At 49.2% G+C, this 26,945-nt stretch overlaps 1 protein-coding gene across 20 annotated transcripts in view; it reads right to left on the reverse strand.

Moving 5' to 3' along the window:
• The window catches only part of phldb1b (pleckstrin homology-like domain, family B, member 1b), a 271,997-nt gene that overhangs the window by 70,242 nt on the left and 174,810 nt on the right, over positions 1-26,945 (reverse strand). For 19 of the 20 annotated variants that reach the window (XM_078426945.1, XM_078426940.1, XM_078426943.1 and 16 more), the window contains one exon: positions 16,921-18,485. In XM_078426945.1, coding sequence (XP_078283071.1) covers positions 16,921-18,485 — 1,565 coding nt within the window. Of the gene's footprint in view, positions 1-16,920; positions 18,486-26,249; positions 26,347-26,945 lie in introns of those variants that run through there. The other variant, XM_078426941.1, reaches the window with a different exon arrangement.

Raw genomic sequence — 26,945 nt, forward strand, 5'->3', positions numbered from 1 at the left:
TGAATGTTGGAGATGGGGCGGGGAGAGGCAGTGCAAGAGGACTCCCAGTCTGCGCGTCATGACCTTGTGCCGCTCAATCACTGCTTGTTATTTTCAAACTAATGTTGCCACTTGTTCTGAAGTGCGTTAGAAATTATCTCGTGCTAAAGCACTTTAACAATTGGAGAAATCCTTGCCAGTAGCCACTCGGCATTTCTGTCCTGGCTGCTGAGGTAGTAATGATAGGGCAGGAATTACACTAGGAACTGCAGAAAGGCAGCAAAACTGTCGATAATGAAGCGAGTTTCATTTACACTCCCTGGGGCAGCTTGGTCGGCATGGGCACTTTGGGCCGAAGGGCCTGCTTCCATGCTGTACGACTCCACGACGAGACTCGATAAAGTCTGTTTAAACAGCGCAGACAAGCAAGTAGTCTACAGTGTAGGAAAAAAACTGCAGATGTTGGTTTAAATCAAAGGTAGACACAAAATGCTGGAGTAACTCAGCAGGTCAGGCAGCATCTCGGGAGAGAAGGAATGGGTGACGTTTCGGGTCGAGACCCTTCCTCAGACTGATGTCAGGGGAGGGGGTGGGACCCCGAGACTGGTAACTAAATGCCCTGCAGCTACACTGCTGACAATAACGAGCCATTAAACGAGAGTGAGTGAGGGGATTGCAGACGGTGAACACAGTCAGGTGGTGGGGAAGGGGGGATGGGTGAGAGCAGGGGTTGGGGGGACCACAGGAACAATGAGGAGAGTGAGTCAAAGTGTTCTATGGATGGTTCAGGTGAGTTGGCGAGAGGTAAACGCCATGGTCAGCCTCTGAACCCAACACAGCCATCGATTCACAGCAAGGCTCTTGTTTTACAATGAAGCGTTGTATCGTAAACATAACTGTTCCTACATGGGCAACCTCAATATCCCGCGTGTGAATGATTCGGATAGTTGTGCAGTTACTTAGTCGGCATTAAATTCCATAAAGTGAACAATGGCACGAACAATAACTTAAACTAATTTGGCATCTTTAATGCCGTAACACATTCCAAGCCTCTTCATTGGTGTGACAATGAATAGGACAGGTTTGGAGGGATATGGACCGAGCGCAGGCAGGTGGGACAAGTGTAGCTGGGACATTGTTGGCCAGTGTGGGCAAGTTGGGCCGAAGGGCCTGTTTCCACACTGTATCACTCGATGACTCGATGACTCTGACAACAAATCAGAGTTTGACACCAAGCTACACAAGGAGACGTGAAGGAAGGTGACGAGAAGATCGGTTAAGGAGGAAGATTGTAAAACTTTCCTTAAAAGGGGAAGGAAACTGAGGGAGGGAATTGCATGCATTGGCTGCTGGATGCAAGACCACCAGGAAGGCGTCTCATCTAGTGAGGCACAGTGGAACAGCTGGTAGAGCTGCTGCCTTACAACACCAGAGACCGGGGTTCACTCTGGTCCTCGGTGCTGTCTGTGTGGAGTTTGCACGATCTCCCTGTGACGGCGTGGGTTTCCTTCAGGTGCTCCAGTTTCCTCCCAAACCCCAAGGATTTCTAAGTTAATCGGCCGTCTGTAAACTGCCCTCTGGTGTGTAGGGCGCGGATGAGAAAGTGGGAGAACAGAACAAGCATGAATGTGTGATCGGTGGTCTGCATGGAATCGGTGGGCATGCTGTGTCTCTAAACTAATCCCAACCAGGCGAGAGAGCAAGCTAGAGAAGTGGAGAGGCTGTGGGGGCAGATGAGAGTTTCTACACTCCCCCAGCTTACTGTGGAGCACGGTGGATGAGTGGAGATGCTGAGGACAGTGTGGAGTAAGCTGGATGAGTGGAGATGCTGAGGACAGTGTGGAGTAAGCTGGATGAGTGGAGATGCTGAGGACAGTGTGGAGTAAGCTGGATGAGTGGAGATGCTGAGGACAGTGTGGAGCACGGTGGATGAGTGGAGATGCTGAGGACAGTGTGGAGTAAGCTGGATGAGTGGAGATGCTGAGGACAGTGTGGAGTAAGCTGGATGAGTGGAGATGCTGAGGACAGTGTGGAGTGAGCTGGATGAGTGGAGATGCTGAGGACAGTGTGGAGTAAGCTGGATGAGTGGAGATGCTGAGGACAGTGTGGAGTGAGCTGTAGGAGTGGAGAGACTGAGCGGACAGTGTGACTGGGGGAGATCACAGGCAACGTTCATTGCATCTGGAAAGTGATAGATCCTGGCTCAAGTATCTAATTTGGAAATTTGAGACTTTCTGGCAGATCTATTTCAGATTTAAAGCAGGGAGGTGAAACTCCATGACCCACACAAATCACAGCGCGTTGCCTGAACCAGATGCATCCCACCACTGCACAATCCCCACGTGGCCAAGTTTCTCATCTTGAGCAGATTAGGCAGCAAACAGAGTAGACTTAAAAGCAAACATAAAAAGAGTGAAAACTGTGTGGGGGACAGGAAAGATCTGATTGTAACCCGGGAGGCCGGCGTGTTCCTGATCTGACGATGCAGGGTGGTCATCAGGAAGACCAGACAGTTCCAGCTGTCTTTCCCAACGGCTGAAGGAAACTGTAGATGATTTTAGTTGAATTCTGCAGTTTGCTCAGCCACACTTCTACACAGAGAAAGTCTCAGGAGGAACTAATTAGCTACTAAGCGAAAAACATACAGTCCATGCAAACAATCGATCAGCCGTTCACTCTTGGCTCCATGTTATCCCACTTTCACATCCACCTCCACAAATGAATAGGAATTTATACAAGCCGATTAACACACGCAGGGAAAAAACTGCAGATGCTGGTTCAATTCGAAGGTAGACACAAAATGCTGGAGTAACTCAGCGGGACAGGCAGCATTTCGGGAGAGAAGGAATGGGTGACGTTTCGGGTCGAGACCCTTCTTCAGACAGTCAGGGGAGAGGGAGATACAGAGATAAGGAATAGTAAGATGTGAAAACGAGACAAAGGGGATGGAGATCAAGGAAAGAGGAGTGGGTTGGGACAAAGATAGAATGTAGTCGGAGACATGAAGACTAGTGAGAGAACTGGGAAGGGAAGGGGATGGTGAGAGAGGGAAAGCAAGGGCTATCTGAAGTTAGAGAAGCCAATGTTCATACCGCTGGGGTATAAACTACCCAAGCAAAATATGAGGTGCTGTTCCTCCAATTTGTGCTGGGCCTCACTCTGACAATGGAGGAGGCCCAGGACAGAAAGGTCAGATTGGGAATGGGAGGGGGAGTTGAAGTGCTGAGCCACCAGGAGATCAGGTTGGTTAAGGCGGACTGAGCGGAAGTGTTCAGTGAAACGATCGCCGAGCCTGCGCTTGGTCTTGCCGTTTACCAACCGCCCTGTGGACCTCCTAACTAGTGAACCTTCCTAAGTACCTCCTAACTAGTGTCGTTCTCCAAGGCTAGCAGTGATGATGGCAGTCTCTCACCATCTCCCTGAGAGGGGCCACCAGTCTCAGTATCTTCTCAAAGGATGAGTTTGAGTTTAGTTTATTGTCACGTGTACCGAGGTACAGTGAAAAGCTGTATGGAGATGGCAGCAATGGAGGGCAGAGTAGTTCAGCTGCCCACTGGGACTGCCCCGGGATGCAGCTGCCTCAGGAAGACCACAAGCAGCTTCCTGATCAGGAGAGCCTAAACCTCAAGGAAAGTAATGTTTGAGGCTCCTCGTTCAAGCATTCAGACACGAAGCAGGAGGTTCCACTTGTGTGATCAACAGGAGTTGTCAGATAGCTGACTGGTGAATCCATGGCAATCAACAAGAACCATCCTTACTGAGGAAGGGGTTTAGAAAAGGCACTTTGTCATCTCGCGGAACAGTTGAATTTACTGGAACGCTGAGTAAAAAGAAGGTTGTGATTTGATGATAGTGTGAAGTGGAGATGGGTGGGAATGACTTCAGGCTGAGTGGTGTGTGGACTGATGCAGTGGTCTGGCCAGTCTTGGTGCCTTCAATCCCCTGTAAAGGGGGTTGGGAAAAGGACACAGAAATTCAGGACAGTGTGTCTTGTTCTGATGTCCAAGCCTTGACTTCATGCACATTCAGTCCCCATTGCCTGTAACTTTGGGGAGATGTCACTTCACTGTGCACAGAGTGTCAGCACAGAGTGTGAGTGGTTAATCAGCATCTTTCACAACCTTGCAATACACATTGTGCTTTATGGACATTCAAGGCATAATAGGCAGCACGGTGGCATCGTAGTTGAGTTGCTTCCTTACAGCTCCAGAGACCCAGGTTCAATCCAGGTACTTTATCCCAGTGACCGGCGCGGGTTTCCGAAGAAAACTTCGGTTTCCTCTCACACTCCAAAGTCATAAAGGTTTGTAGGTTAATTGGCTTGGTATAAATGTAAAAATTGTTCCTGGTGTTGTGTTGTGTTAGTGTGCATGGATCGCTGGTCGGTGCGGACTCGGTGGGCCGAAGGGCCTGTTTCCGCACTGTATCTCTACACTAATATGTTTTAAATGAGGTCCCTGTTGTTGCATAGATTGGCCGCGTGGAAGAGAAGCACAAAGTGGTGGTGGGTCTGTCACTGCAAACTCCTGACCCTGGCATCTTGGATGGTCCACTAGCCCACACCATGTCTCACTAGCTCCATCTGGTGGGCTGATGTGACTGTTATCGCCTCACGCACGCCCATCTCATTTAGGATATAATAAAAAAGGAACTGCAGATGCTGGTTTATACCAAAGATAGACACAAAGTGCTGGAGTAACTCAGCAGGTCAGACAGCAGCTCTTCAGAACATGGTGATGTTTCAGGTGACTGCCTACTGCAGCTACGCCTCTCATCATTTTATTTTAATTCTATCAGGTCTCCTCGGGCATTGCTGAGAAAACAATCCAAATCTGTGCAACCTCACCCTGCAGCTAACACCCCCTGATCCGGGCATCGTTCCGGTAAACCTCCTCTGCACCCTCTCCAAAGCCTCCACATCCTTCCTGTAATGGGGCGACCGGAACTGCATGCAATCCTCCAAATGTGGCCTGGCCAATATCCTGTAACACTGCATCACAACATCCTGACTCCTCTCATCATCACCCCGACCTATGAAACCAAGCATGCCATAAGCTTCCTTTACCACTCTAGTTACTTGCATCGCCACTGTCAGGGAGCTATGGTCTTAGATACCAAGCTCTCTCCGTAGATCTGAAGAAGGGTCTCGACCTGAAACGTCACCTATTGCTTTTCTCCAGAGATGCTGCCTGTCCTGCTGAGTTACTCCAACATTTTGTTTCTATCTTTGGTTTAAACCAGCATCTGCAGTTCCTTCCTACACAGATCTCCCTGTGCACCACTGTGTAAACCTTGCACAGCAGTCTGGCACACATGTGGAACAGAAACATCTGTTTCTAACTTTCTATTTAAAGACGCTGGCTTTTCACATAATCACCACCTGTAACTGGCAATCTCACGGCGTTTTTGTCCCGACACAGGCCACAGGGCACAGACAACAGCTTTCCACTGTACCTGCATAGACGTGACAATAAACTAGACTGAACTGAGTCTGACCCCCCCCCCCCCACACACACCCGAGATCCTGCTCACCGTGCAGCCTCCAGTGTGACCATACGTCAGCGATTTATCCCAACGTAATCATCCTGTCCTGAGAAGAGGAGGAATTACACTTCATACGGCACAATCCTTCAAACTCTTGATGATAGTGGAGTCAAGGGGTACGGGGAGAAGGCAGGAACGGGGTACTGATTGTGGATGATCAGCCATGATCACGGTGAATGGCGATGCTGGCTCGAAGGGCCGAATGGCCCACTCCTGCACCTATTATCTATTGCCTATTGTCTACTCTGAGGCTCAAACTTTGTTGATTGACCTTCAATTACCCCTCAAAGTCACAGCATCATGATCTGCAGGCCATTCGGCCCACTGCACCTCTCCTAGCTTTCTTGGCTGCGTTCTGCTCCATACCCCTGCAACGTTTTCCTCAGGTACGTATCCAGCTCCCTTTTGGAGGCAGACACAAGATGCTGGAGTAACTCAGAAGGTCAGGCAGCATCTCGGGAGAGAAGGAATGGGTGATGTTTCGGGTCGAGGCTCATCTTCGGACTGAAAGTGTACGAGCAGACAGGATAACAATGCACACTGCACAACCTTCCCTCAAAGCCACAAACTGCAAGCTCCTGACGATAACAGCGAGATAAGACAAGCTGGTCTGGTCAAGGTAGTGTCCTGTCCCAAGCACAGTTCCCACGCACACGGCTGCAGCAAGCAGGGCCTGCAATCAGCTGCAATCCTGCGGTGTAGCCAGTCCACGGCAGCTCTCCAGAGTGGCAGGCAATTACACTAAGTGACAGCCAAGCTGCCTGATGAATGGACAGGCCAACGGCTAAACCCTGGGAATGGTCAGGGATTGACAATAGACAATAGACAATAGGTGCAGGAGGAGGCCATTCGGCCCTTTGAGCCAGCACCGCCATTCAATGTGATCATGGCTGATCATTCTCAATCAGTATCCCGTTCCTGCCTTCTCCCCATAACCCCCTGACTCCACTATCCTTAAGAGCTCTCTCTAGCTCTCTCTTGAATGCATTCAGAGAATTGGCCCACTGGGATGATTGAATATGCTTCCGCACTAACTCTGTGGAAGATGCCCGGAAATTAAATGTTTAAACATTTGTTTGTCCTTTACAAAACCTCAGCCAGTCCCCCCCCCCCCTACTCCCTCCCTCTCCCCTGACTCTCAGTCTGAAGAAGGTTCTCGACCCGAAACATCTCCCACTCCTCCTCTCCACAGATGCTGCTTGTCCCGCTGAGTTACCCCGGCATCTTGTGTCTGTCTGCAGTGTAACCAGCGCCTACAGCTCCTTCCTACACCCGTGGATTAATGTCTTATCCAATTGGAACATTGAAGATGCTAGTGAACCATGCAGGCCTGGAGACCGAGGCACACCGGTCCCTGATTAGTGATGGTGAGATCTCTCAGCTTCAGGAGTAACAATGAGCCTGCTGCAGTGAGACTAAGACACTGACATCATCGGGACCTCCACACTGTTGAGTTGCATTTAAACATGATCTCCCTGCTTTCTCAAGCTGATTAATGGAGGCCTGGATAAAGTGGATGTGGAGAGGATGTTTCCACTAGTGGGAGAGTCTAGGACTAGAGGGCACAGCCTCAGAATTAAAGGACATTCCTTTAGAAAGGAGATGAGGTGGAACTTCTTTTGTCACAGGGTGGTGAATCTGTGGAATTCTTTGCCACAGAAGGATGTGGAGGCCGTCAATGGATATTTAAGGCAGAGATAGATATATTCTTGATTAGTACGGGTGTCAGGGGTTAAGGGGAGAAGGCAGGAGAATGAGGTTGAGAGGGAAAGATAGATCAGCCATGATTAAATGGTGGAGTAGACTTGATGGGCCGAATGGCCTAATTCTGCTCTTATGACCTCTGGGCTGTAGCACTCTAAACCACTGTACTGTACCACTCTAAACCTCTTTGCCCTTTATCCTTTATCTGCTTTCTGTGGGCTTGATTGCAAGCATCTGTGGTCATTCCTTTGACTGAATAGCAGGCAACCAAAAGGTGGAGGACTTGGCCAGCTGAGGAAGGGGAGTAACTGTGCAGAGAGTGCGCTGGAGAGACTAGACTTGTTCACACCTTCTGGCAGAGGAGGTTCAAAGAATGGTCACATGTCACGAGTGGTTTAGCAAGAGAAATTAAGCAGAAACTGTTTCCAGCGGCAGAAGGTTCAGTCCACAGTGGACACGTATTTAAGGTAAATGTGAGAGGTAAAAATTCATCCAGTGGCTTGTTGTGAGCTCGGCTGTGTGGTCTGAATAGATGGTGAAGAATGGAAACTTGCAAAAGATAATTCATACAGCACAGCTGGCCATTCGGTACATCACGCCTGCGCTGGCAGACACACAATGATGGAGTAACTCAGGGGGACAGACAGCATCTCTGGAGAGCAGGAATGGGTGACGTTTCGGGTCGAGACTATAATATACTATACCAGTATGTCTATCACAGGCAAAAGGTACAGAAGCTTGAAAGCGCATACCACCAGACTCAGGAACAGCTTCTTCAAGAGTCAAGAGTGTTGTATTGTCTTATGTCCCAGATAGAACAATAACATTCTTACTTCCCCTGAGTTATCAGGTTTCTGAATAGTCCTTCCATAAGCCAGGGTAGTGTCCGATTCACCTCTACCCCATTGCGGACAGTGGACTTTGTCTGTGGAACTGATGCGCTACGATGCTGAGAACTATATTCTGCACTCTGTATCTTCTCTTTTGCTCTACCTATTGTACTTGTGTTTGACTGAATTGTATTTATGTGTTGTAGATCTGATCTGTATGGATAGCTATGCAAAACAAAGCTTTTCACTGTACCTCGGTACACGTGACGATAATAAAACTAAACTAAATTAAAAAGCAATATTATAAACACCAGTTTATTGACAATTACTGCATGTAATGGGCCTTGTGTTTAATCTAGAATCTGAGCATAATTAGTGGAACCATGTTTCATGATAGGTTGCAGTTGTAACAAAAAATATTTATTGACTGAAGAAGGGTTTTGACCTGAGACGTCACCCATTCCTTCTCTCCAGAGATGCTGCCATTCCCGCTGAGTTACTCCAGCATTTTGTGTCTATCTTCGGTGTGAACTAGCATCTGCAGTTCCCTTCAAGTGACCCCTGCATTCCCTCTATGTCCATCCCTCCCCCATCAAAGTCCCACCAGCTTCTCGTTCTCACCTAGCAAACATCTAACAAAGGCATGTTTCATTTATCATCGTTGCATTTTTGCATATCTTTCATTCATTTGTTCCATATCTCTCTACTTCACCATCTATATCTCTCGTTTCCTTTTCCCTTGACTCTCGTCTGAAGAAGGGTCTCGACCCGAAACGTGATACATTCCTTCTCTCCAGAGATGCTGCCTGACCCGCTGAGTTACTCCAGCATTTTATGTCTATCTTCATATCTTCAGTGTAAAACAGCATCAGCAGCTCCTTCCTTCCTACACAATACTTTATCGGCTTTAATACGGTTGTAGGCCTGGCGAAGAGCGTATCGTATAAAACAACTAGCTGGTGGCAATCTTCCGTTCATTTAGAATGTGTTTCATGACTTCCCTAACTAGTGGATATCATTCCGTAGTTCCTCAATTTATGGAATGCCTGCGTTCCTGGAAAATGTTTTTTTAATTAAAATGTGAAAATCTATAAGGCAGGGTGAAATGCATGATGTAGGTTTTGGATTGCCTGTGTGTGGAGAGCAGTGTACACAGGGCATTGTGGAAAATAGCTTGGTACGTCAAAGGTTCGTAACACAGGCAGTCAGGGCCATTGTAGCAAAATAAATGATCAATCTCATTGTAAATTGAGGAACTGCTCCAACAACAACAATTTGCATTGACGGTCGTGGTTACATAGAAACATAGAAAATAGGTGCAGCAGTAGGCCATTCGGCCCTTCGAGCCTGCACCATCATTCAATACGATCATGGCTGATCATCCACAATCAGTACCCCGTTCCTGCTTTCTCCCCATGTCCCTTGATTCCGTTAGCCCTAAGTGCTAAATCTAACTCTCTCTGAAACACCCATTGAATTGGCCTCCACTGCCCACTGTGGCAGTGAATACCACAGATTCACAACTCTCTGGCTGAAAAGTTTACAATATCCCTAGATATGAGAAGTGTGGAATATTCAACAAAATGTGGCACTGTGTGACACGAGAGGGAGAGGTAAACATCAGGGGGGTGGGGGGGGGGGGGGGGGGGGAGCTGCTGTGGAAAGTGCGATTAGCCATTGGTGAAAAAGCAAGTGCAACTAATCACTTCAACAGGATGTGAACTGCAGGCAGGTAATGTGGTGTGAAGCATGGCAGGTGTGTGCACACAGGTGCTGTGAGAGGTAATTAATTCCAAATGTCAGCCACTGACAGATGCTCCACCAGTTGCTATGAACCGCATTAGCTCTTTTGAAGCTTGACCCGGACGGAACCTCCCTCTTGCCTGGCACAAACATCATGTTCCACACTGGTCTCACAGAGCCAGCCACAACTCCTGTCAAACAGGGTCTACCCCAGACTGAAACCTGGCCCTTTAAACCACTTTCCAACAGTGACGATGCATCAAACCAAAAGATCGTTGTTAAGTCTGTAGGACCTGTTACAATTATGAAAATCATTGCTGAAGATTCAGGCTAATATCTCCTCAGGGAGTAAGTGAGTTGGAGAGAGAGAGCCTCATTGTACTGGCTAACTCATCTCCACACTCTCAATCCCCATGCAGGGCTCAACCTGAAATGGTGACTCTCCTTCTACCTGCACAGGTGCTGCCTGACCTGACCCACTGAGGTCCTCCAGCATTTTGTTTTGGAATCAGTGAGAAGGTTGGAATTTAGAAGGATGAGGGGGGATCTTATTGAAACATATAAGATAATTAGGGGATTGGACACATTAGAGGCAGGAAACATGTTCCCAATGTTGGGGGAGTCCAGAACAAGGGGCCACAGTTTAAGAATAAGGGGTAGGCTATTTAGAACGGAGATGAGGAAGAACTTTTTCAGTCAGAGAGTGGTGAAGGTGTGGAATTCTCTGCCTCAGAAGGCAGTGGAGGCCAGTTCGTTGGATGCTTTCAAGAGAGAACTGGATAGAGCTCTTAAGGATAGCGGAGTGAGGGGGTATGGGGAGAAGGCAGGAACGGGGTACTGATTGAGAGTGATCAGCCATGATCGCATTGAATGGCGGTGCTGGCTCGAAGGGCTGAATGGCCTACTCCTGCACCTATTGTCTATTGTCTATTGTCTATTGTTGGTTATACTGAGTGACTCAGGTCCAGAGTTTTGTGATCTCACTACGGTTATGAAAATCGCTGTAGAGACTCAAGGCAAAGTTCCCTCATGGAATCAGTGAGTTAGTCAGGGTGGACCACTTGATCCTGGCTGCCTCTCTCATCAGGTGGTGAACCAAAGTCTCAGGTGGGCCTGAATAATGGCCATATTCTGTCAGACAATGGCCGAGTGAGCTGCCTGCTGTTCTTTAGCAACTAGGGACAGGGTTTATGCTTCCCTTTGGTCTCTGGGGATCAGAAGTGTCAGGATCTTGTCGTCCTCCCCCCACCCCTGACATCAGTCTGAAGATGGGTCTCGACTTGAAATGTCACCCATTCCTTCTCTCCCGAGATGCTGCCTGACCCGCTGAGTTACTCCAGCATTTTGTGTCTAGCTTCGATTTAAACCAGCATCTGCAGTTTAGATTTAGATTTAGAGATACAGCGCGGAAACAGGCCCTTCGGCCCACCGGGTCAACGCCGACCAGCGATCCCCGCACATTAACACTATCCTACACCCTAGGGACAATTTTTACATTTACCCAGTCAATTAACCTACATACCTGTATGTCTTTGGAGTGTGGGAGGAAACCGAAGATCTCGGAGAAAACCCACGCAGGTCACGGGGAGAACGTACAAACTCCGTACAGACGGCGCCCGTAGTCAGGATCGAACCTGAGTCTCCGGCGCTGCATTCGCTGTCAGGCAGTAACTCTACCGCTGCGCCACCGTGCCGCCCGTTCTTTCCTACAGGCCATCAACTGATGTCTATTACAAACTCACTGACACCCACAGCTATCTAGACCACCCTGTCTCCTGCAAAGACTCCATCCCCTACTCCCAACCCCTCCGTCTCTGCCTCACCTGCATCCTAGATGAGGTCTTCCATGCATTACAGTTCTGTCTTATACATAGGTTGCAAGGGATACCTACTGCTTAGAGAACGATATCCCAATAACTAGCGGGCAGCCAATTGCATTCCTGATGATGACTGCCTCAAGAAGGGTGGCCCAATACATGTACCCCAATATCAAGCATCTATTCAACTGCACCTTGACAGTTAATGCCTTTGGAAATCTATCTCAATAACGAATGCTAATGGAACTGCACTCAAACACTGAGAGACAGACACAAAAAGCTGGAGCAACTCAGCGGGTCAGGCAGCATCTCTGGAGAAACGGAATAATTGACGTTTTGAGTCAGAAAGGTTACCTGCAGAGATGCTGCCTGTCCCACTGAGTTACTCCAGGATTTAGTGTCCATCTTCAGTATAAACCAGCATCTGCAGTTCCTTCCTGCACATCCTGCACGCAAATACTTACTGTTTATGGAAATATAACTCAAAACCTAGTGTCCATAGAACTGCACCCCAACATCTACCTCCCATAGAACACTACCCCAACATCCACCTCCCATAGAGTGTACCCCAACATCTACCTCCCATAGAAGTGTACCCCAACATCTACCTCCCATAGAACACTACCCCAACATCTACCTCCCATAGAACTGTACCCCAACATCTACCTCCCATAGAACACTACCCCAACATCTGCCTCCCATAGAACTGCACCCCAACATCTACCTCCCATAGAACTGTACCCCAACATCTACCTCCCATAGAACACTACCCCAACATCCACCTCCCATAGAGTGTACCCCAACATCTACCTCCCATAGAAGTGTACCCCAACATCTACCTCCCATAGAACACTACCCCAACATCCACCTCCCATAGAGTGTACCCCAACATCCACCTCACATAGAACACTACCCCAACATCTACCTCCCATAGAACACTACCCCAACATCCACCTCCCATAGAACTGCACCCCAACATCCACCTCCCATACAACTGTACCCCAACATCCACCTCCTATAGAACTGTACCCCAACATCTACCTCCCACAGAAGTGTACTCCAATGCCTAATACCGACCAATCCACACTCTAGTACGTAGCATTTATGGAATTGCACCTCAATACCTGTTTCCCCCTGAACTCTTTTCTACTTTCTATTTGCCATGGAACAATGGGCAGATGTGCAAGTTCCCTGGGTCTGTCGCCCAACAATGTGCCAACGTCCATGGAAGTGGAGAAGGGAAGAAATTAGTGCAGGAAAGAGAGAGGTGACTACACCAGAAGTGAAACACAGAGCCGGGGCTTTCGCTGATTAACGAATGCATGATTTCATTTTGGGTTTCTCCTGTAACCCAGCACAACACATGGTTTCCATGACTGCAAGATGTGGGAAGATCTACATGAGTCACATTTTCACTGGCAGGACGATGAGGAAAATATTATGTGAGACGAGCTTCTGGCATAGATTTAGTGTGGTTCAGGAATCATGGAACCACTCCTTCTGTGCACAGATACAACTACACAAGCAAGGGGTGTCCACTGCCCCACCAATAAAGTGGTGGAGGAACTCAGCGGGTCAGGCAGCAACTGTGAAGGGGATGGGCAGGCAACTATTTCAGAGACAAGCTGACATTGGACCTGAACTACCGAACAATCTCATGGATAGGAAAGGTTTACACTGAAATGGGCCACGCGCAGACATAGACCATCCAGGGCTGGCATGGGTGAGTTGGGCCGAAGGGCCCGTTTCTGTGCTGCATGGCTCCACAACTCTCTGACCCATCATGTTTGCATCAATTGCACACAATAATTGATAAGACTTATTGTCATTCGATCCACTGGATCATGTGACCATCAGTACACAAGAGGGTGAACCAGATTAGATCTTTCAGTTCTAGTTTAGAGATGCACCACAGAAACAGGTCCTTCGGCCCACCAAGTCAATGCCGACCAGCAACTACCACCAACACTATTGGACACACACCAGGGACAATTTACAATTTTACCGAAGCCAATCAGCCTACAAACCTGCACGTCTTTGGAGTGTGGGAGGAAACCAGAGCACCCACGGAAAACCCACGCAGGTCACTGGGAGAACAGCACCCGTAGTCAGGATTGAGCAACTCTACCACTGCGCCACCGTGCCGCCCTCTGTTTCCTCTTGTTCCCCCTAGCCAGCGTTGCCCAGCTAATACTCTCTAATGTTTGTCCAGCTGTCAGGATTCTTGGATTAAAAGCTGCATTCTTCTTGGTTTTCCAATCCGAGTGCAGAATTTTCCCACGCAGAGCAGGGATTGGGAATGTTCCACAAATGCCCGTGGTAACCACATCAGCTGTGCACATGGCGGGTCGAAGGGCCGGGGGGGGGGGGGGGTTGTGTCACATCTGTGCTTCCCCTGGCCCCATTATTTGGGAACATTTCCTCAGTTACTTTACCAGCAATGGCGGAGCAGAGGAGGTGGGCATGGTGTTTAATGGGGAAACGCTCTCGCTCTCCGGGAACCAGGTTCACCAGCAGGTCAGAGTGAAAGCAAGTGGCTTTATGGGCCTTCTGGCTCCCTGGTGCAGTGACATTTCAATTCACTTCCCACAGCATGAGCTCATCCTCAGCACAGCGTGCCGAATAATACAAACATTTGCACTTCTTGTACTGCTCAATGCCTGGCATGAAAAGAAAACGTTCACTCTCTCTTAGTGTGGCTCAAAGTGTCATTGTATTAAAGTGGGCAGAATCTTTCTTGTCCATCCTACCTCCAAATTGTCTTATTTTCATGAAGGTTTCTTACACACACACACTCACATGCACTCGCGCGTACACACTCATATGCACACTCACATGCACACACACACACATACTCACACGCACTCGCACGCACACTCACATGCACACACACACACTCACACGCACTCGTACGCACACACACACACTCGCACGCACACACACACACACACACACACACTCGCGCACACACACACACACACACTTGCACACACACGCACACACACACAGCACAGTTTCAGGGGGCTCCACTATCCAGAGGAAACAGTATGCTCAAATAATGAGCACCATAAGGACAACAAAAGAAAGCCGTGTTTATGCGTTTATGTTTATCAAGCTCAGTAAGTCCCAAAAGCAATGATTTGTTTGTTAAAATGCAATCACATGCAGTGTAGGAAGTGTGCTAACGAACACCTTGCTGATGGTGGTTCCTCCAGCAGCGAGCAGTGTTTCAGGTGGTAACATCAACCGTACAGTCCTCCATAACTCGGGCGGCACGGTGGCGCAGCGGTAGAGTTGCTGCCTTACCCCGCCAGAGACCCGGGTTCCATCCTGACTACGGGCGCTGTCTGTACGGAGTTTGTACGTTCTCCCCGTGATCTGTGTGGGTTTTCTCTGAGATCTCCGGTTTCCTCCCATACTCCAAAGACGTACAGGTTTGTATATTAGTTGGCTTGGTAAAACCGTAAATTGTCCCTAGTGGGTGTCGGAGAGTGTTAGTGTACAGGGACCGCTGGTCGGCAGGGCTTTCCGGATGTATTTCCGGATGTATTTCTAAACTAAACTAAACTCGCTGGCAGGATAAGTGAACCAATGTCCTCTCATTACAAACCACGTACACAGGAGCATCAGGTGAGCTACAAAGAGATGCACCTCAATGCTTTCTGTGGCCTAGAAACTAGGGTTGCCAACTGTCCCGTATTAGCCGGGACATCCCTTATTTTGGGCTAAATTAGTTTGTCCCGTATTAGTATGGTTGCCAACTTCCTCACTCCCAAATAGGGGGCAAAGGGTGACGTCACCGCCCCGCGCCCCACGTGACCTCACCCAGCCAGCGCCCACGTGCTCCCGGCCCGGGCGGCCACCATTGGTGGAGCGGGAGCACGTGGGCGCTGGCTGGGTTAAGTCACGTCCGGATCGGGGCGGTGACGTCACCCTTTGTCCCGTATTTGGGAGTGAGGAAGTTGGCAACCCTACTAGAAACACTGGGGATTAGCGTGCCAATGAGAAACCTTGCAATGGAACAACAAAATGGATCAATTGACAGGACTTGTTTGAGTCACTGATGGAAATGCAATACATCTCGCAAATTACACTCAGCCATTTCACATCTTTGCATCTAATTTAAAGCAATGAAAAGATCAAACAAGTCAATTGAGCTTTGCACAGAATGGCCCAGGGCTCTGCAGAAATGATCACACAATAATTGGCAGGACATACACAAGGTCAAGACTGATCACGTTTTGTATCTTAAAGGAAGAAAGAGAGGTGGAAAGATTTAAAGAGGAAATTCCACTGGCGTGAGAGTCCAGGACCAGAGGCCACAGCCTCAGAATTAAAGCACGTACCTTAAAGGACGACCAGCCATGACACACTGGCCAACCTGAGGAGCACCTTCAGCAACAGACTGGCTCCACCAAGATGCAGCACAGAATGCCACAGAGGATCCTTCTTCCCTGTGGCTATCAAACTGTACAACTCCTCCCCCATCTGTCGTGGGGTAGACTGTCTCCCCTTGGGACTCACAGAAACATAGAAAATAGGTGCAAGAGTCGGCCATTCAGCCCTTCGAGCCAGCACCGCCATTCAATATGATCATGGCTGATCATCCAAAATCAGTACCCCGTTTCTGCTTTCTCCCCAAATCCCTTGATTCCGTTAGCCTAAGAGCTCTATCTAACTCTCTCTTGAAAACATCCAGTGAATTGGCCTCCACTGCCTTCTGTGGCAGAGAATTCCACAGATTCACAACTCTCTGGGTGAAAAAGTTGTTCCACTTCTCAGCCCTAAACATAATCTTAAACTGTGACCCCTGGTTCTGGACATCCCCCAACATCGGGAACATTTTTCCTGCATCTAGCCCGTCCAACCCTTAAACATGGGAGAGGAGAGGGACACAAGGCAAGAAAGGAGAAAGGGAAGAAGATAGAAAGGGATGATTAAAGAGACATAAAGAGAAGAGAGAGTGGGAAGAAAAGATATAAATAATGAGACAATTCTCTGAATGCATTCAAGAGAGAGCTGGATAGAGCTCTTAAGGATAGCGGAGTCAGGGGGTATGGGGAGAAGGCAGGAACGGGGTACTGATTGAGAATGATCAGCCATGATCACATTGAATGGCGGTGCTGGCTCGAAGGGCCGAATGGCCTCCTCCTGCACCTATTGTCTATAATGAGAAATGGGAGAGAGAGGAAGAACTAAAGGGAAAAGTGGGCAGTGCGAGAACAGGAGAGGTATGAATGATCAGAGTGGGCCAGTGGGAGTCTACATTTCATCCACTGAAGTAAAGGGAGGTTCCAACTCACCAACATCTGCATCTCCTGCTCCCGGATTCGCTCCTCCCTCTGCCGTCGGTGATAATCCAGGAGTTCGTCCTCGTTGTCGCTGATTTCGGAGATGCTGTTCTTGCGTTGCCGCGGCACCGGCAGCATCCTCTCATCCGCCGACATTTTCCTGGGCATTCTGGGGCTTTGCAGCGGGGTTGGGATGGACAAGGAAGACAGGCTGTGCGCTGGGGCTAAAGTATTCCCATAGGCTTTCCGCGGAGGCTCGGCGGAGAGCAGGGTCGGAGAAGGACTGCGCTCCCTCACCCCCCTTCCACTGCTCAAGGTGCCTAACCCAGCCGCACTCAGCAGCCACAAGTCCTCCATCCTTTCCGACGAGCCGGACGGAAACTTGCGTCTAAACCGAGGGCTTTCTGGCATTTCCTTGACCAGTTTCGTCTGGTGCGGTTGACCGTCATGGTGGACCACGTCTCGAGTGGTCCTGGCCTGAGGAGAAGTTGGAAGATTTGAGAAGGTGGTGGGTGGTAGACCCCTCCTTGTCATCGAGGGGCTTAACGGAGGCAATTCTCTCATGCTTTCAATGCTTCTTCTGCCCACTCGCGGACTCTCAGGAGGCTGAAGATTTCTCGGCTGGTTTACGTGAACATACCCTGAGCTCTCCAATGGCTGGAAGCCCCTTGGAGACGTGAGCCTCGTTGGGCTGGAGGTGATGGATCGGTCAATGGGAGGCTCCTTGGCCTCTCTGAAAGGGCTTGGAGACCTCTCTTGAAGGGCCCCTCCCTTGGTCCTTGGGCTTGAAGATGAATGAAACTTGCCTCCAGATCTCGGACTGCTGGGGACAACTTGACCTCTGGAGCTCCCACCACTAAAGTCCCCCGGACTAACGGACACCAAGGGCACGTTGTGACTTTGCAGGCTTAGTTTGGAACTTTCCGGCATGTTCCTGGTTTCGTTAAGCATTGCTGAATTGAAGGCATCGAGTGGAAACGCTCTGCGGTTGAGGGTGGGGCTTGCTGGGGTCTCGTGAACGTTGGGCGCCTTCCTGTGGGCGCGCGGACTCTCTGGCACTCGCTGCGAGCCTGGGCCAAGCCCGTTGCACTTGGTCACGTCCACGGTCACGCCACCGTAGCCCGGCACTGGCCACGGGGCTGGAGGCTGTACCATGTGGTTGTAACTGGAAGATCGGATAGGCACAGTGGGAGGCAATGCCACCTGGTCCAGAGCACCCGGGGAGTGGCTGGCACAACTGCTGCTGCTGCCCGGAGACGGGGAGGAGAGGGGTGAGAATGGTGGCGACATGTTGTCATAGCTTGACCCCACTGACATCGCACCAGGGCTGAGGGGAGGAGACAGCAGGTACCTACCTCCTCCATTGACCATTGGGGACAAAGGCGACTGGGCATTGGCAGCCTGCTTTATACTGGGAGTGGCTGCATCCTCCATCACCAGAGAGTCCATGATGTCTTGTAGATCCTTCTCAATGGAGCTGACCAGTGAATTCTGAGTGGCTTGGGATCTGGATGGCTGGTTGATTGAAGCTTCATTAAGGGGAGATTGATGATTGCCATTGACTAGACTAGCGGGATCTAGATAAAAGAAACAGAACAAGTTCAGTTACTGGGATGAGCCGACATGCTGGTGATGTTACTGTGGGATGGCTGTAGGGTTGCCAACTTCCTCACTCCCAAACACGGGACAAGGTGACGTCACCGCCCAGCGCCCCACGTGACCTCACCCAGCCAGCGGCCACGTGCTCCCGGCCTGGGCGGCCGCCATTGGTGGAGCGGGAGCACGTGGCCGCTGGCTGGGTGAGGTCACGTGGGGCGTGGGGCGGTGACGTCACCCTTTGTCCCTTATTTGCGAGTGAGGAAGTTGGCAACCCTACGAATACGGGACAAGGGCGGTCCCGTACGGGACAAGGGCGGTCCCGTACGGGACAAGGGCGGTCCCGTACGGGACAAACCAATTCAAAGTACGGGATGTCCCGGCTAATACGGGACGGTTGGCGACCCTAGATGGCTGTGGTTCTAGGATATGGCCTCACTGCCAAGGCAGCTACATGGAGTTGTGTCATCCTTCATGGAGGTACTAAACCACTCCTTTTCAGAGAAGCAATTTTAGGCAAGTACAGGTGATTTCACATTTAGTTCAGTTTAGTTTGAAGATACAGTGTGGAGCCCGGCCCTTCAGCCCACCAAGTCCACGCCAACCAATGATCATCCATACACTTGTTCTATCCTACACACTCGGCACAATTTACAGAAGCTAATTAACCTACAAACCTGCTTATCTTTGGAATGTGTGAGGAAACATTAGCACCCGGAGAAAACCCACGAGATCACAGGGAGAACGTACAAATTCCGTACAGACCGCACCTTTAGTTAGGATCGAACCCAGGTGTCTGCGCTGTGAGGCAGCAACTCTACCACTCACCCACCCCGTTTGTTTTGTCTCCATGTTTGTGTGTGTGCGTGCGTGTGTGTGTGTGTGTGTGTGTGTGTGTGTGTGTGTGTGTGTGTGTGTGTGCGTGTGTGTGTGCGTGTGTGTGCGTGTGTGTGTGTGTGTGTGTGTGTGTGTGTGTGCGTGCGTGCGTGTGTGTGTGTGTGTGTGTGCGTGCATGTGTGTGTGTGCGCGTGTGAGCATGTGTCTGCCTCGACACAGATCTAATATTAAATGGCTGAATTTCCTTTTATCGAGAGGGAGAGGATAAAGACAGGGAGGGATGTGATTGGTACTGAGGCTGACTACCACACAGTCTACTGCCCGATCCCTCGGCTTGACGCTGTTTAGTTTTGCAGCCCTTCAAGACCTCTGTGCCCCTCCAACTCTGGTCACTTGCCCACTCCCCTGGCCTCTCCACTAGTGGCCATTCCTTCAGCTCCCCAAGCCCGAGACCCAAGAGCTGGACATTCATTGCCCAAACCACCCATCAGTCCCCTCTCCAACAAACTGCTTAAAACCCACCGCTTTTATTAAGGTTTTTGTGATCAGCCTTCCAACTTAGATTTTTTTTAGATTTAGAGATGCAGCGCGGAAACAGGCCCTTCGGCCCACTGAGTCCGCGCCGCCCAGCGATCCCCGCACATTAACACTATCCTACACACACGAGGGACAATTTGTACATTTTACCCAGTCAATTAACCTAAATACATGTACGTCTTTGGAGTGTGGGAGGAAACCGAAGATCTCGGAGAAAACCCACGCAGGTCACGGGGAGAACGTACAAACTCCGTACAGACGGCACCCGTAATCAGGATCGAACCTGAGTCTCAGGCGCTGCATTCGTTGTAAGGCAGCAACTCTACCACTGCGCCACCGTGCCGCACTTCCATAAGTCCTTGGCTACGACACTGTGTAATACCTTGGAACAGCTTGCAGATGCTGTATAAATGCATGTTGTAATCTGAATTCAAACAAATCTATTTCCCACTCAAGACCTTTCATTTATTTCAACTTGCTGACTCATGTTACAAGACCATTTAGTGAGATTTAGTGAGACAATCACTAGGTTCTTTTAATATTTGCTTTGCTCATATTCTGGAAATATTTCCAGTTGTGGTCTTATTGAATAAAAATGAATGAGACCAGTTGTACTGGGCTGGGCCCGGGGCTGGGCCCAGGGCTGGCTGGTCTTTGCTCCATCATTTAGCCCACAGCTCAGCTTGAACTGAACATTGCCAACATGCCAGAGGGGAATGTAATCTTCCGTAGCGTGTAAACGATCACACCTTCCCCAACCAACAATGGCCCATTGTGGACTCCACACTTATTCAGGTCACCTGCGGACGCCCCTGATTTGTTCTGGACTTTTCTCACCTCCAGTTTATTCCCCCCCCCCCCCCCCACCTCTATTATCAGTCTCGACCCGAAATGTCACCCATTCCTTTTCTCCAGAGATGCTGTCTGACCCACTCAGTTACTCCAGCACTTCTCCGGTACAAACCAATGTCTGCAGTTCCTTCCTACACAGGCTGTCATTTAAACCTCCTTAAATATGAAATTAACTTTTAAGGAATGTCAATGTAAGCAAGACTTTCATCGTAGCTGCCTCACATCGCACATGTGCAGATGACAATAAACTCAACTGGACCGTAAGACGATGTGTTGCTTCAGCTCACAAATGCTCAACTGCACTGGCCTTCGCTGCCAAAGCTCTTTCTGATTTAAAGAACACCTGCAGATGTTGTCCACTTGTACTGGCAGTTCTACCTTTGATCTCAGTGAACCTAGTCTAGAAACAAGACTTCATTCAGAACAGCTTAAGGCCTGAGCCCTAATGACGCCACGAGGCAGCACAGGATTAGTGAATCAATAAGGTTTTATGATGAAGCCAATAGCTAAGTAGGTTTACCTCAGGATCGAGTGTGGAGCACAAGGGCGCTGAGTGAACAAGGTGGCTGGAGGGGGTTGGGAATGGGTGGCAGACGTTTGGATGAATGAGGCGGCTGGATAAGAATAGGCTGAAATAGTCAAATTGGAACGACCTTTGGTTTGGATGAGGCTTCAGTAGCAGAGGAGGTGAAGAGGGAGAACCAGGTGGGTAACATACTGAACAGGAGAGTAAACGTCTTAGTGATGGGATGAATGATTGTTGTGGAGCATCACACCCCCTGGCTGACCCACAGCCTACCAAGACTGACAACATCTACCCACTCTCAGGCATTGCACCTCCTGGAATCAGAAGAGGTGTAGCCTGTCAAAAAGAACGCCACTTAGAGGACAATCAGAGGATGAAAGACACCCCCTACATGACCACCCTTTGCTACCTCAGCGTTTGAAATCACGCAGAAGGTTCCTCTCCTCTGTCCATCCCCTGGACTGCAGTGCATCGTCCAAAAGGCTCAAACTCTGGGAAGAGAGACGAGAGAAATCTCTGGAAGACATTCACATGGCAATCGATCCCTCTGAGAAAGTCCCACCAGGTTCTGACCAATCGTGGATAACCTGGCGCAGTCTCACCAGACTGGGGACAGGCACGGGGAAGAGCAAATGGAACATGCTGAAGTGGGGATATACTGAAGATGCAGCAGACTGCGAATGTGGACGGGGCCTCCAGACTATGGAACATCTCCTGAGCTGTGACATGCTGCATGACACACGCACTGTAAAGGATCTTGCAGAGGCCAAGACTTGGCACTAAAACTTGCTCGCTGTTGGCAAACAGCTGTGTGATGACATCTATATACTAAAACTCGTTTGTTTGTTTGTTTGTTCCTGAACTACAGCCAAAACGGTACACGATAGCGCGACAATTGTAGGCCCACCTTACTCACCTTCGTCCCTTTGGTGGTAATGGGAGAAGTTTCATTGAAATCGCTGTTATATTTTAAGTCATTCACATTTTAAGGTTTAAATCTATCTCCTAGGGAGGGAGGGGGGTGGAGGGAGGGAGGGAGGGAGGGAGGGAGGGAGGGTCGAGTCGAAGGGAGGGGAGGGGGAGGGAGGGAGGGGAGGTAAGTCTTCCCCAGTCAGGTAAGATTTCTATTGGGGTTCAATCACTCAGCCACCACGTTCCTCTGCCTGACCCCCCTGCTCACTGCCTTTTACAATTCAATCCAGATTGTACATACTTGAGTGCAATTCCTTCTTAGATCTCACCACAGGAAGGATTCACCGATGTACATTTCTGTCCCTGTGTATCACTTTGTTTTTATCAATTACACATGCAGAAATCGACTTAATTAACAGAGCTAATGTTTTAAATAAGGCAGACTGACATGATAATCGGTTTCCCTAACCAAAACAGATGACAAAATACATTGTCAGATGTAGAACAAGGATAATGATATCAGACTGAGGCTCAATGCTCAAAACTGTACCGACCGCTTCGACACAAAATGCTGGAGTAAATCAGCGGGTCAGGCAGCATCTCTGGAGAAACGGAAAGGGTGGCGTTTCAGCCGAGACCCTTCTTCAGTGTCCAAACTGAGAGGATCGCATGTCCTCCACTCTTCTATGGGGCGAAGGCAGGAGAATGGGGTTAAGAGGGAAAGATAGATCAGCCATGATTGAATGGCGAAGTAGACTTGATGGGCCGGATGGCCTAATTCTGCTCCTGTCACTTATGAACACAGTCAACCCCATAATGGTGAACCACTGTCATAGAATCACCGAGTGGATCAGCAATGGAACCAGCCCCTCACACCACGATGCCTGCCTCCTCTTGTTCCATTTTCCCATGTTTGAATCATATCCCTGTGGTGGCCGCCATTGGTGGAGCGGGAGCACGTGGCCGCTGGCTGGGTGAGGTCACGTGGGGCGCGGGGCGGTGACGTCACCCTTTGTCCCTTATTTGGGAGTGAGGAAGTTGGCAACCTTACTAATACGGGACAAGGGCGGTCCCGTACGGGACAAACTAATGTAGCCCCAAAATACGGGATGTCCCGGCTAATACGGAATGGTTGGCAACCCCACATCTAATACATCATCCATCCTTTGACATTTCCATCCCGTCCAATGTGAACCCACCAACAATATCATCTTCCCACCCCCATCACTTCCCGCCTTCTGCAGAGACCGCTCCTTCCGCAACTCCCTGGTCCACACGTCCCTTCCCACCCAAACCACCCCCTCCCCAGGTACTTTCCTCAGCAACCGCAGGAGATGCAACACCTGTCCCTACATCTCCTCCCTCACCTCCATCCAAGGACCCCAGCAGTCCTTCCAGGTGAGACAGGGGTTGACGTGCACCTCCTCTAACCTCATCTACTGCAGCCAGTGTTCCCCATGTGGCCTAAGGTGGTCATGTGAGGGGTTTAGCAGTTGGGGATGGAGCTGAGCGAGTGATGCACACCTGTACATCGGCGAGACCAAGTGTAGACTCGGCGACCACTTCATCGAACACTTGGTCCACCGAGGCTGACTGGATCTCCCGGTTGTTAACCATTGTAACTCCCCTTCCCCTTCCATCACCTGTGTCAACCTATTACAATAGACAATAGACAATAGGTGCAGGAGTAGGCCATTCAGCCCTTCGAGCCAGCACCGCCATTCAATGCGATCATGGCTGATCACTCTCAATCAGTACCCCGTTCCTGCCTTCTCCCCATACCCCCTCACTCCGCTATCCTTAAGAGCTCTATCCAGCTCTCTCTTGAAAGCATCCAACGAACTGGCCTCCACTGCCTTCTGAGGCAGAGAATTCCACACCTTCACCACTCTCTGACTGAAAAAGTTCTTCCTCATCTCCGTTCTAAATGGCCTACCCCTTATTCTTAAACTGTGGCCCCTTGTTCTGGACTCCCCCAACATTGGGAACATGTTTCCTGCCTCTAATGTGTCCAATCCCCTAATTATCTTATATGTTTCAATAAGATCCCCCCTCATCCTTCTAAATTCCAGTGTATACAAGCCCAATCGCTCCAGCCTTTCAACATATTACCAGCCACGCTTTGTCCTGCCCCTCCACTCTCCCAGCCTGTCTCCCCCCCCCCACTTATAATGTCTGAAGAAGGGTCCTGAACCAAAACGTCACCTCCCCATGTTCTCCAGAGATGATGCCTGACCCACTTGAGTTACTCCAGCATTTTGTCTTTTTTCAGTATATGTCACCTTGTGATAGGAGTAGAATTAGGCCACTCGGCCCATCAAGTCTACTCCACCATTCAATCACGGCTGACCTATCTCTCCCTCCTAACCCCATTCTCCTGCCTTCTCCCCATAACCCCTGACACCCGTACTAATCAAGACTATTTATCTCTGTCTTCATCCAGTTGTTTCATAGTCACCATTGCTAGCTTAATATTCCAGAATTGTTTAAGTAATTCACATTCCCCTCTGACTTCAATCAAAGTCAAGTCAGCTAATGACATCAGTGTTGTCAAATAGCCTAATTCAATCTATTCACGTTGCTCATATTGCTGAATGACATTTGTTAACAAAAATTAGATCCTTACAAAGAGGGTATGCGATCTCAGTGAGTTTTAAAAGATCCTTGTGCAGTCCGTGAAGTCGAGCCATGGAATTCTCATCCAAGTGCTGGAAGGAACTGCAGATGCCGGTTTAAATTGCCGATTGACTCAAAATGTTGGAGTAACACTGTGGGACAAGCAGCTGTGGAGCCGGAGAAAAGGAATAGGTGACGTTTCAGGTCGAGACCCTTCTTCAGATTGAGAGAAGGGTCTCGACAGGAAACGTCACCTATTCCTTCTCTCCGGAGATGCTGCCTGACCTGCTGTTACTCCAGCAGTCTGTCTGTCTTAAATTCTCGTCCTTGTCTGGGTCACTTCACTTAGATCAATACAGAAGACAGATTGGCTGTTCTGTACAACAACATTGTGTTTGGTAGCTTCTGTCTGTAAAGCGATCATCATACTCTTTACATCGCCACCGTAGGTACATTTCAAAAGGTCATAGATACAAAAAAAATAGGTGCAGGATTCGGCCATTCGAGCCAGCACCGCCATTCAATATGATCATGGCTGATCATCCTCAATCAGTACCCCGTTCCTGCCTTCTCTCCGCATCCCTTGATTCTGTTGGCCCTCAGAGCTAAATCTAACTCTCTCTTGAATCTCTTGAAAGAGAATTCCACAGATTCACAACTCTCTGGGTGAAAAAGTTTTTCCTCATCTCAGTCCTAAATGGCCGACCCCTTATTCTTAAACTGTGGCCCCTGGTTCTGGACTCCCCCAACACCAGGAACATTTTTGCTGCATCCAGCCTGTCCAATCCCTTAAGAATTTTATACGTTTCTGTAAGGTGGTCATAAGTGATAGGAGTAGAATTAGGCCATTCGGCCCCTCAACTCCACCATACAACCATGGCTGATCTATCTCTCCCTCCTACCCCCATTCTCCTGCCTTCTCCCCATAACCTTCATTGGCTGGGGCACCCTGCATTTGTATGAAACACCAGTAATTCCTTCTTTATAAAGTCACAGACTCTTTCAATCTCACCCACTCAGCAACATGAATAAATCCAGTATGATTATTACAATTATTAACTTTGTGCTGATTTTGTTTATTTTATTGATAAAACCCAATGGATTTATCCCAGACTGGAACAGCAGTGATTAAACCCCTTGGAATTAGAGATGATTCAAACAGCTGGGTGTAACAAGCACAAACAAGTCTATGTATATCCGAGCTGTAAACCTATTCCCTACATTTACCCGGCCCTTTAGCTCTGCTTTTACAATCCCAGGAACAAACTCTCACAGCATCCACCAATATACAAGTCTCCCTTCAACCAAAACATTATCTGCCTTATAAACTCTGGAGTCTCAAATATACAGCTGTTCAAGTTAATGAAACTAGCAACGTATTCCCTGGGTGGCTTATTAAATCTTTACAGCGCATTGTAGACTGACAGCCTGCCTTTAAAAACAGCAGCAACAACCTGTGACTTACTTCATGGCTCTGACGGGCGACTGGCTATCCTCGTCTGGTTGCAAACAGGCTTTGGTTTGGATCGGGTTTATCTCAGAGAGGGATGAGCATCATCGCCTTTTAATTGCATTAGTCTGGTTCACCGGCTCTCTCAGCAACTCCAGCCTCTCACCAGCTCTCCAGCCCAGGTAATGGTGACAGCAGGGTGGAGACAATACGCCGGCCGGCCCAACCCTTCCTCAAACTGTCAATAGTTGTTCGTTCAGCTGGAGCAATAACACCAGAGGACCGGTCTCCTGCTGCCACCGACATCCACAACTCTCCCTCCCTCCCCCCACGCCCCATCCCACCTCACCCCACCCCATCACTCCCTCAGATCCAACTCCAACCAACAAACCCCTCCCCTGGAGACAGCTCCACCAGCTGAATGCCTGCAAGCACAGAGGGGTGGCAGGGAACAGCCTGTTTCTATAGTGATGTTTGCACGACCAAGCGTTTGAAGGCAGGATTGAAAGCATCCTTGCGTGCATGTGTAATTTCATTTAAAACTAACACATGACCTTGTTTGGCCAGATCCACTGTGAGACAAACCAAACCAGTTGTTTGTATTTCTATCCCCGTCTAACTCTGATTACAAGTTCATACACACACAGTTAATCCACCTTCTTTCCAATATCACTTATTTTTAAACTGAAGACATTAACTCCTTGTGGGACC

This window comes from Rhinoraja longicauda, chromosome 32, assembly GCF_053455715.1.
Source record: "Rhinoraja longicauda isolate Sanriku21f chromosome 32, sRhiLon1.1, whole genome shotgun sequence".
NCBI lineage: Eukaryota > Metazoa > Chordata > Chondrichthyes > Rajiformes > Arhynchobatidae > Rhinoraja > Rhinoraja longicauda.